This window comes from Rutidosis leptorrhynchoides, chromosome 10 (assembly GCF_046630445.1).
Source record: "Rutidosis leptorrhynchoides isolate AG116_Rl617_1_P2 chromosome 10, CSIRO_AGI_Rlap_v1, whole genome shotgun sequence".
NCBI lineage: Eukaryota > Viridiplantae > Streptophyta > Magnoliopsida > Asterales > Asteraceae > Rutidosis > Rutidosis leptorrhynchoides.
The window spans coordinates 337,708,854-337,720,500 of record NC_092342.1 but is presented as its reverse complement, the minus strand read 5'-3'; the positions used below and the strand labels follow the sequence as shown (position 1 = coordinate 337,720,500).

Here is an 11,647-nt window from a genome sequence, read left to right as displayed (position 1 = left end):
AAATAGTGAAAATTCACGCTAGTCTCACTAGATCGAAAAATCCACCTCGTAGCTATAATTCAGCCTAGTCTCACTAGATCAGAAAAATAACGAGGAGTGTTTGCAAGCTTATTGGATGGCATGACTTAAATTTGACGGGTATTTTGGAAAAAGTTTGTGTCAACGAATAATGCATGCACACAAGATTTGCTATACTATTAGTTAATTTTTTTTCCCCAATTGTATATGTCGATTATGTTTGTGATCTAATTTGGTATTTAATTTATAGGATATAAAAATAACAAATACACAAACGTGTATCGTTTTAAAACAGTTTTAAAAGATGTCGTCCATATATATTATTTGACTTTCAAAATCATTTAACATTAAACTCGTTAGAGTTTAACTTATTTTAAAATCATCAATTTTTATCTTTGAAACTCGTTTAGAGTTTTATTTAATGTTTCCATAAAAAACATATGTAATTTAAGTCTCAAAATTATTTAACTTTAAACTCGTTAGAGTTTAACCTTTTTAAAAATTATCAATTTTAATATTTGAAACTCGTTACCGGTTTTATTTAATGTTTTCATCAAAAACATTTAGCATATATTATAATCAACAATTAAATATAAATGCGTAAAATAAAACACAATCATGCATCACACGCACATAGCCTAGCCCAAAATTCCTATGCTTGATCCAATGAGCCGACATGTGATCAAGAGGTCAAACTAAGGGTAATATCGTAGCTCCCACTTAATTCAAGAATCAAGTGAAACCTGACAAACGCCATCGTTGTCAACTTGACCTGTTCGCCATCTTCTAAGTTAAAATCCACGTTGCATCTTTATCTTTAATCTTCATCTTATTACATTTATTTAAAATTGAAAAGTACAACTAATCTAATACTTTTACAATTTTGAATAAACTTAAATACAATACTATGAAAATGTAAAATAAATATAATACAACTTTGACTTCAAAATGGCCTTTCTAATAAAATAAATAAACAACATGACATAATATTGCCGTAATCAACAATCACAATAATCACATATAATCAAACACATAGGTCGGGACATTACGGGCTATGTATGCAATCACAATTTTAATAACTACACTATTAAAACCTATATATGGCTTGTCCATGGTTATAATGCATGTGTATAACTATGGAATATAACAATCAACAATTATAATTATAATAAATATTCAAGCAATAACAATTAAATCTACAATTTAAAATAGTGATATTCTTTCAATCATATTTGTGCGTCATAAGGTTAAGTCTAAATCAACTGTGTTGACTTTAAAAACCAAAAAGGTTTCGAATTTTACCATTTCACCACAAAGCTAAATCTAAAGAAAATCACTCGATAATTAAGATGGTGTAAAAGCGGCTCGGATACCACTGTTGAAAAATTGTGTGTACTTTTAAATCAGATTAACGCAGCGGATAGTTAAAATAATAATCTTTTATTATTTCATAAAATATTTACAAGATTAAATATTCATATATGTAATGAAACATGCACACGATTAATTTATCCCAATGAGATCCAGTTACACCACTAATAATTGTCAAAATATGTAATTCACAAAGTGAGTAAACGATATACCTTTCTTGAAGTAACTAATTGAAAGAGAGAAACCTACGATCAAAAATATGGCCGTCTCTTAGGATAGTCCACACTACACTTCAAACGACCGTCAATGGATGCTAGTCCAAACCCAAGTAACTTATTATAATAATCAAATTATTATAATAAAACAATATATAATACTCCGTATAACTCTTGTTTGCAAGAACACTTAAGCATCTCTTCATGCTAATTAATTTCACGAATTAAAAAGCCAATGATGAGATAAAAAGGGTTCATTTGATTTGTGATGTATGTGTTTCCTTTTCTTTTTGTCTGACTTGCTCTTTCAAAAACCAATCAATGCTTATATTTATAATATATGTGTAAAAGTAAACATTGAATTGTGAAGTCCGTGAAACAAAACGCGTACAAAGTTATTTTGTTTCTATCTATATTTAGATTCCCAAAATCTAGTTTGATTTTATTTTAAAAAGTCGTATTTCTCAAATACTTTAGGGGTATGTTATGTAACTTATAATTAATAATTTCTATCATGTCGCTTTCATGTGAATAGTAAATTAATTAATTTCGTTTCAATTACTATTCATATGAATAGTAAATGAATTAATTTCGATTTACTATTTTGTTACTTGAGTAATATATATACATCATATATATATATATATATATTTTATTTGACGTCTCGGTGTATATGTGTGTGACCCCGAAGGCTCAAATGAAATTGACCATATAGTTACATGTTGTACCTTGCACATTAATCCTACACCCTTGAACAACTGTAATAGGACATGCTCAGACACAAATGCCACCAACGAAATTCAAACCCATGACATTCTGCACCCATGAACCCGGATATCTGGGGCATTGTTCGGGCAATGCCTAGTCGGTAGCTTGCGGTTGTAACCTATGCAATCTTTTGTTTGATTGATTAAATTATTAGCTTTCCTAAAAAAGGTTAGCAAGTTTCATAAGCTATTACCAATAGCGACTATTAGTCGAGTAACAAATCATTATTAACATAACCATAAATGTTTGCTTGAACGTGTCACAAGTCGTAGGCCCAAATAAAGGGAGACAGCTAACATCTACCCCGTAGTTGTTTTATCAGTTATAGTAGCTAGCGTAATTAGCGAAAAATTAATAATTGATCTTCTAATTAAGCACTATACCAAATGTAGCAAATGCATTACTACTTTACTAGGAAGACTTTGAATGCCTTTTCTTGCTAACATTCAAATGGAAACCTCATTTTTAGCATCTTATAGTTAATACGAGTAGTAGTTAATACTAGAAATCAATTACTCCAAGATTCTGCCACTTAACTTTAATTACAAAATTACCCTCACGACTTTATATGTATTACTGTAATTTTGAAAAAAATAACATAACCTAATGACTGCCTTTAATGGTGTGGTTAATTTTTAAATATCAAGATTAAATAATATTCTGTACTTATATTATTATGTTAGGACTACCGTTATCATCCTCCTTATATATTATATTAGTTTTATGAGTCCGTACGTTACACGACGTTTGTATAAATAATTAGTCGATAACGTTAGTATTGATACTTATCAAATTTATAATACTATTGCAATAAAAAATCATTTATTACTGATAACATTTATATCGAAAACATTAGTACTGAATAATAACGCATAGATTATGAGTCCGTCCGTTGGAATCATTTTAACTAATTAACAAATAATCGATAAAACACCAAACATGAGCTCCTAAATTTTTTTTTAAACCGATCTTTATGAATAAATTTTATGTACATCTTTAATTGTATATGTTTTTTAGTACAAATTTACTAACGATATTAATCATTGACTTCGCGATTCATGAGCATTAATATATTTATATATATAAATATTATATTATCAAAATTTATATTAAATCAATATATCACATAAAATAGTGTTATTTATAATCATTTAAACAATTTCATAATAATAATATAATATTAGTAATATAACTATAACATCTATAGTTAATATTATATTAATATATATTATTAGGGGCAGGATCAATGGGGAAGTAACCAATCGGGGGGAAGCGGGGGGAAATAAATTATTATTTTTTTCATTTTTTTGGAATTTTTTTTTTCCGACATCAAGATCACACAAAAATATGAACATTTAGAAGAGACACTTCGTGATGAATGTTATTATTTAGGCAGAAAAACGATCGACAAAAATAACATTCAAGATAATATTGTTCGTGAAGAATATGAACGTTTTTTTCCATGTTTTGTGAAGTAAAATTTAGCCCGATTTAGAGTTTAGGGTTTAGGGTTTAGGGTTTGGTGTTTTGGGTTTATGAATAAACCCAAAACACCAAACCCTAAACCCTAAACCCTAAACTCTAAACCGTTCGTGTTAAAAACTCAATCTAAATCCTAAATCTAAACCCTAAACCCTAAATTTCTAAACCCTAATATCTACACTCTATAAACCCTAATATCTAAACCCCAATAGCTAAAACCTCAACATACGCTCGAAAAACACGATAATTGTTATATATTACTTCTTCGAGCGTTTTCCCGCCAAAATAAAAACATTTATCACAAAGTGTCTCTACTAAATGTTCATATTTTCATCCCATCTATAATGTTCGTGAACAAAGTTTTTTCAAAAAACGAAAAAAAAAAATTTGCTTCCCTCCGCTTTCCCCCGATTTGTTACTTCCCTCTTGATCCTACCACTATATTATTATATTATATACAGTAATAATTAATATAATATTTTAGGTAATAACATATGTGTATTAAATTAAATTAAGAAATCTAATAAATCAATTAATATATAGAAATAACTGATAGATTAACACATTGTAGGAGTAAAGGAGGAGTTGACACTTGACAAAAATTAACCAGAAATTAAGGTGTAAGATAATTATCACGCACTTTATATATTGTATAGATAGATTACTCATAAATGCAATGAACAAACACCCCAACATATTTCTAAGAAGAACTATAGCACTTCAAAATTAAGTCAGTCAGTCGGATTATAGAAAGTTTAACTATAGCTTTAAAAGACTTGGTTATTAAAGAAAAATCAAACTCCAGAAACCTATAATATTACTTCCGTCAATTATTAATTCTCCAATATTTTTATTTGATATCTTAGACCACTCCTTATAGTTCATTACCAGCTCATTACCCGTTCATTACCCGTCATTACCCGTAACTAACCATAGACACGAGCTAGTTACCCGCTTCAGTTACCCGCATCCACCATCAATTTAACAGAAGTTTTAAGTTTAGTTATAGGAATTGTGGGTCCAGTGACTTTTCATTGTTGGACTTGATGCTTTATTGCTTGTACGTTGTATATTAAGAGGAGTATTGTTTTAGCCATTATAGGGAGTGTTTAATTATGAGTTAGTTATAAGATATTGGTGTTGATGTGGCGCTAATATGAAAAGTTAAGATGATAAATAGTTTAGTTATGATAGGGAGTGGCCTTACTGTCAACTTTATAAATACATATGACTAAAAGGTAAAATTTCTTTATATCATTAATGTATTCATTACAAAAAGATAGTTAAAAGTGGGTAGTGATAAATTCAACATCAAAATTGATAGATCCACCATTTTCATGCAATACTGTAACAACCCTCACTTTTCGACTTCTAAATTACTGAATTAACCCTAGGGTTATATGTCTGACTATATGTATTAAGGGTTGTTATATACAATTAAATATTGACAGAATAGTAATTTTTAGTCAACAATGTACGCTTAAATAAATAATATATTATTAATTTATATAATTTGAAATAATTTAACTAAGTATATAAACTTTGTATCACTTTTATTATTTAGTTAATGTATTATATATTTAACTATATAATAAATCTAATTATATATAAATGTAATAATATTTATAAACTTACTAAAGCTATACTTTAATAATTAAAATCATAATTATTATTAAAAATACAAAATACCAAATTATTTATTATTTTTATACAAAATTTGTATTTATTAATTAAATAAAAAAAATATTATTGACAAATATTCTTGGAAAAACATTAAATAAATTTGTTTATTTACATAAAAAAAATCCTTAAAATAAATAAAAAAAATAAATAAATAAATAAATAAATTACTTTTTAATTATATATATATATATATATATATATATATATATATATATATATATATATATATATATATAATTGTAATGGAAAAACTACTTTTATTATTTTATTTTGTGCATTATCCCATGACCTAACATTTAATACTTTTTAATTTTAAAATTCCATTAAGAATTAAATATTTCTTTTTCTTTTAATTATTTTATTCTTTTTACCTAATTTTTTCAAGTATAAATACCCCTCATTTCTCATTCAAACTCACACCAAAATTTCTCTCATTCTCTCTTTGAAGAATTACTACTAGTAAGTATTCTTTCCTTACTTTTTATTTTTTTTACTTTTTACTTTTTACTTTTTTTACTTCGGTTATTATTTTTACCGAAATATGTAAATAATGTTATAAATTATATGCAATTAAAAATAAAATAAATAACATGTATACACTATTACTATTACTAGCACCTATAACCTACTACTTATATTGTAACATAAAAACATTTTGGGATATGTATTAGAGATGTATAGATCTTCGAACTTTCTTGACGAATGGTTTCTATGAGATTCTAGGCAGAGGGTTTGGATTTCCGATTTAAAGGGTCCTATGGCTCAAGCCCCTAGATCTAAATTAGCCATTCGAAGGGAAAGGGGTGATTAGAAGCTTATCTAATACGACAAGTATCCTAAAATGGGAAATATTGATAAAAGTAGAAACTCTCTAGTCATAGAAACTTAGTAAAATAAGAAACTTTCTAAAAATGAAAACTTTATAAAAATAGTAACTTACTAGGAATAGAAACTTAGTAAAACAAACTATACTTAAACACATACTTAAACTTAAACATGGGCAAAACACTTAACTACTCTTAAATGTCAATAGGTTGACTTTCCTGCTCACTCGTTCAACTCTTTATTTCGAGGAATAACACTCTCTCTACTTACTAAGGTGAATTCATAGCCCCTCTTTAATTGCTAGCAAACTTACTTACTTTTACTTGGGGTGAGACACATGCTGTTTTTACTTTTTACACTTTAGACGCAAGTACCAAACTGTTAAACTATGCTATACCCGGCTATGTCCGACTAAGTCCCTACAGTGATATTTTTAATTGCTGCGGCATGCTTAATTATTGGGGGTAGGCCTATCGGGAGTAACGTCCCCGATACATTTGACCAAGTCATTGTATTACTTAATAATGAAATTAAACCGACAAGGACAGAACAACTTGTCATGGGGCAAACTTGAACGTTTAGTCTAAATATCACGCATTGGCATAACTTTTTGATCCTGCGGGAGATCAACTTTACAAACTAAATCTTGTGGTCTAAAACAACGACAAACTTTTTGTTAAACCTATGAACTTCACTCAACCTTTTTGGTTGACACTTTAACATATTTTGTCTCAGGTGCTGTTTGATTCAAGCTCTTATACTTACTGCTTATGTGATGCTACTTGGACATAGGATCAAGAGATATCGCATTTATTATTTCTGCATGTGAACATTTACGATATTGTTATTCCTGTCATTGTAACGACATTTCATTTTCCGCTGCGTACTCATTAAAGTTAAATTCATCATTTAGTATTGTTCTCGTTTATTATAATATGTTGGTATGTTTTGATATTAGTGACGTTCCTTTCAGACCCTATTGGGAGGACGTTACAAATACTGTGTTGTACAGTACAATACAGTAATGCTTGAAAATGGTGGATCTATCAATTTTGTTGTTGGATTTATCAACACCCGTTAAAGTAGGCGATAAAATTATAAAATTAAAAAAATTTACAATGTAATAACAGCTTTTTTTTAGATTGCATATAGCTTATTTTTTTTGTATGTGAACAATTAAATTAATATGGGGAGTAATGCTGGTTGGTTTTTTAAAAGTTAAAAAGATTATGTTTTTACAACAAACTTATTGTAACACCCAAAAGTTGTAATCGTACTTCCATATATAGAAATGAGAGGCAAGTAGATAAAAAAGGTGCCAAAGAAAGGCTCAATTATTACTCAAGGTCACAAATTAAGATTTGAATGTACACATTGATATTGCCCAAAAGAATATTTAATTAAAAAGGAACTTTTTTTCTTTTGGAAAAAAAAAAAAAAAAAAAACTTGAGACAGAGAGAGAGAGTGTTTTGATTCTATGTATATTGGTTGCGTTAAAAGCCATTCAATCTGTTCTGGCTATCATTGTCAAAATATGTATCATGCTAGTATTATAGTCCAAGTCACTATCTTGTTTTCTCTGTCATCAAGATCCTGTTTCTCTCTCTATTATCTTTGAAATCATTCTTTTTTCTTTCTGGGTTTGTTTTGTTTGTCAACAAGGTGGTCAAACAAATGATAAAAATCCAAACTTTGTGAATCTTGTGGTGTTTCTTGAATCTTTTGTTTCATCTGTTTCTGCTTTGGTTTAAGATTTTGTTCAAGATTTTTATTTAATAATATAAGATGACAGTGGAGGAAATTAGAGGGGCTATTGGTGTTAGTAATGAAATTGATAGATTTCCAATTGGTATGAGAGTTCTTGCTGTTGATGATGATCCAACTTGTTTAAAGCTATTAGATGGGCTTTTAAGGAAATGCCAATATCAAGGTTAGTTTTATTTTTTAAAATATATATTATGTTACATGTTTGGATTTATTATCTAATTTGGGTGTTTTTGTTCTTATTCTTCTTGAGCAGTTATTTGTTTTGTTTTATGAATCAAATTTAAAGTTTTAATTTGTAATTTTGTTTTTATTTGGGAAATTAGTATTACAAGGTTCTGTTGAATTGAAGTTAAACTGTTGACTCAAATCATTTTCAACTTTTTAACAATTTTCTTACAAGGGTTTCAATCTCTTTTACCTTTATATAAACAATAATTTACAGATGGAAGTCTTTGATCTATTCTAGGGATTGATGTTAAATGACTAAATCATTAAAAACTTCAAGTTTGTTAGTTAATTAAATTTGTACTCATAATTCATCATATTTTTATTTTATTTTATTTTAAATTTTGGCAGTTACAACCACAAATCAAGCAATAACAGCATTGAAGATGCTAAGGGAAGATCGAAACCGTTTCGACCTTGTGATCAGTGATGTGCATATGCCAGACATGGATGGCTTCAAGCTTCTTGAACTTGTTGGTCTTGAAATGGACTTGCCTGTTATCAGTAAGTCTTAAAAAACTTTGCTTTATCACAGAAATTGCTAATTTGTGTGTTTAGCTTGATTAATCTCAAATTTGATGTGGGTTCGGGTAGTTTCATTGAAATTAGTCTTGATGCTAGTTGTTTAGTAACAAATATTGTATGAAGTTGATGAATTGATGTGGGATTTACAAGTTTATGTTAAAAGTTCACATTTTTGTTGCTTTGACCCGAAAAAGTCAAAAATTTTAGCAAGATAGAGTGTGTTCTTTAAAAGTTTCTAATGTTTCTTGAAATTGTTGCAGTGTTATCAGGAAACAGTGACCCGAAGCTTGTAATGAAAGGGATCACACATGGTGCTTGTGACTACCTTGTGAAGCCTGTTCGTCTTGAGGAATTACGCAACGTATGGCAACATGTGATTAGGAAAAAAGTTGAAACAAAATCTCAGTCAAAGTCAAACAATAACCAAGATAAGCAGAATTACGAATGTGGACAAGAAGCTGGTAGTGGAGATTCAAATGGGAAACTTAATAGGAAAAGAAAAGATGAAGATGAAGATGTTGAAGATAATGAGAATGAAGATGATGACCCGTCAACACAAAAGAAGCCACGTGTTGTTTGGTCCATTGATCTTCATAGAAAATTTGTAGCTGCCGTTAATCAACTTGGAATCGAGAGTGAGTTGTTAAATCCTCTTATTCATGTACAAACTTTTTTTTTTTATTTTTAAAATGACTGATATTTTTTTATTTTTTTTTTGTTCAATGCAGAAGCTGTTCCTAAAAGGATTCTTGATTTGATGAATGTTGAAGGTCTTACTAGGGAAAATGTTGCAAGCCATTTACAGGTTCATTTGTTTTCTTATAAGTTAAATTTTAGCTGCAACAAAATTGAGTATCGTGCATTGTTGTGAAAAACCCGATTACTCCCAAGTAATCCCCGATTACTTATTTTCAAGAACAGACCGATCCTATTTTTCAAAATCCGTTTAATTAATCGGTCGGTTAGGGGGTCAAAATCAGTTTTGTTGGTCAAAGTTGGTTAATGGGTCAAAACCAGATTTGTTGGTCAAAATCATGTCGTAACCTTTTTTTAACTTTTCTTGTTTAACAAGACGTCTTCCATGAATCCTTAAAAACATGCAATGCATATTTTGGCTCCTGACTAAACAAACAATGCTTATGTTTTTTTAACAGAAATATCGTCTTTACTTAAGAAGGATCAGTCAACAATCTAACATGGTTGTGGCATTTGGCGGTAGCAAGGACGCATCATCTTACATGAGGATGACATCACTCGATGGGCTTGGTGACTTTCATTCGTTATCAGCTTCTGGAAGACTACCAAACGCTCAGTTATCATCGTATTCACCTTCTGGTATGCTCGGTAGACTCAATAGCCCAAACGGGATGACCCTTAACAGCCTCACAACTCCTTCGTTTATCCAACAAACTCATACTCCAAGTTTGACCAATTCGGTCAACAATATACAACCGGTTGTATTACCGACACCATCAAATCACCAAACCCAGAATCTTCTTCAGGGTATACCGACATCTTTTGACCTCGGTCAACTACAACCGAGTAATAAATTGAATACCCAACTCTCGGATTTCAATACCGTTGACCAAGCTCGAATCTTTAATGGTTCTAACAACTTTTCAACGTTAGCGAATCAGTCTTCATTGAATCTTGTTTCAAGTAGTTCCACCTTTCATGATGTCCCACCACCAATGGGAGTAAATTATCACGATTCGAATAGTAACCTAAAATTCGGTTACACTGCTAGCAGTAACACAATTAACGGATTTGGTTCTAATATTGCTAGCATAGCCTCGGTCCCTCTTGAAGGTCAGGGTCAAAGTCAAGGTCAAAGTCAAAGGCCTGGACAGTATGGTAAACAAAGTTATGGTCAGTATTCAAGTAATGGTTTTAGTGCAGGACCAACACTCACAGGTGGTAGTTTGAGTGGACCCGTGAGTCAACCGGTTGACCAAATATGTGGGGTCTACAGTAGGTCGAATATACTCCCTATGCAGCGGAATAGAGAGACTCATAGGTCAAGTACCGAATTGAAAATGGAATCTGGTGAAAACTATTTACTGGATCAGATTAAATTACCAAATGGTTTTGTTGCAAACAATGGTTATGATTCCTTGGATGATCTTATGAATGGAATGATGAAACGGGTACAATGTTTTTCTTAGAATTTGTATTTATATTTACATTTTATAAAGTAAGAATTCAATGCTCTTATTGTTGCAGGAGCAGGATCCAACGGTGATGATGGATGGAGAATTTGGATTTGATCCGTATTCATTCGGATCATGTATATGATGATGAGACGTTACTTAGCTCTTGATTCCTAGAGAACGATAAAACGAGGCTGCAATGACAAAATAGGTTCTATGAAATGAAAAGTTTGTATTAATATGTAATTTATTTATTTTCGAGGACTATTTATGTCTAGCTTCTTTGATGTCATCCTTTATCAACTTGTGGGTACAACTGCTTTTAGTTTTTCTTCAATCTATTTTCGGGTACCTAATTGTCTTGCTGTTTACGGTTATGATGCAAAGCTGAACTGGTGTTTCTAGTGATCTTGTTTAAGATTCAAGTTTTTAATATAAAGATGAGCTGAAGTTACAAATAAGTTATAACAAGTTTCATACCAACAGCAATACAGTTTGTTATATAAAGATGAGCTAAAGTTACAAATTTGTTTTTTTTTTTTTTTTTTTTTTTTTTTTAAAGTTCATACAAGGGACTATTTAACAATAAGTATTTTGTTAGGACGTTTATTTGAACT

At 29.9% G+C, this 11,647-nt stretch overlaps 1 protein-coding gene across 2 annotated transcripts; it reads left to right on the top strand.

Moving 5' to 3' along the window:
- The first annotated feature begins 7,856 nt into the window (after nucleotides 1-7,856).
- Nucleotides 7,857-11,247, top strand: LOC139872386 (two-component response regulator ORR22-like). Of its 2 annotated transcripts, none has more exons than XM_071860245.1 (6): nucleotides 7,857-8,293; nucleotides 8,707-8,859; nucleotides 9,141-9,515; nucleotides 9,609-9,685; nucleotides 10,035-11,027; nucleotides 11,104-11,247. In XM_071860245.1, exons 1-6 carry the CDS (start codon nucleotides 8,149-8,151, stop codon nucleotides 11,173-11,175), a joined length of 1,815 nt encoding a protein of 604 aa, XP_071716346.1. In that variant the 5' UTR covers nucleotides 7,857-8,148; the 3' UTR covers nucleotides 11,176-11,247. The 2 variants fall into 2 exon arrangements, with proteins under 2 accessions (XP_071716346.1, XP_071716347.1); XM_071860246.1 differs by having other exon boundaries at nucleotides 11,110-11,246.
- The last annotated feature ends 400 nt before the right edge of the window (nucleotides 11,248-11,647 follow it).

Bases quoted from the DNA above. Each gene is read 5' to 3' on its own strand.
- LOC139872386 (XM_071860245.1), top strand. From the start codon at position 8,149: ATGACAGTGGAGGAAATTAGAGGGGCTATTGGTGTTAGTAATGAAATT. The intron at 9,686-10,034 runs GTTCATTTGTTT...TTTTTTTAACAG, and splicing joins ATGTTGCAAGCCATTTACAG to AAATATCGTCTTTACTTAAG. The intron at 11,028-11,103 runs GTACAATGTTTT...TTATTGTTGCAG, and splicing joins TGAATGGAATGATGAAACGG to GAGCAGGATCCAACGGTGAT.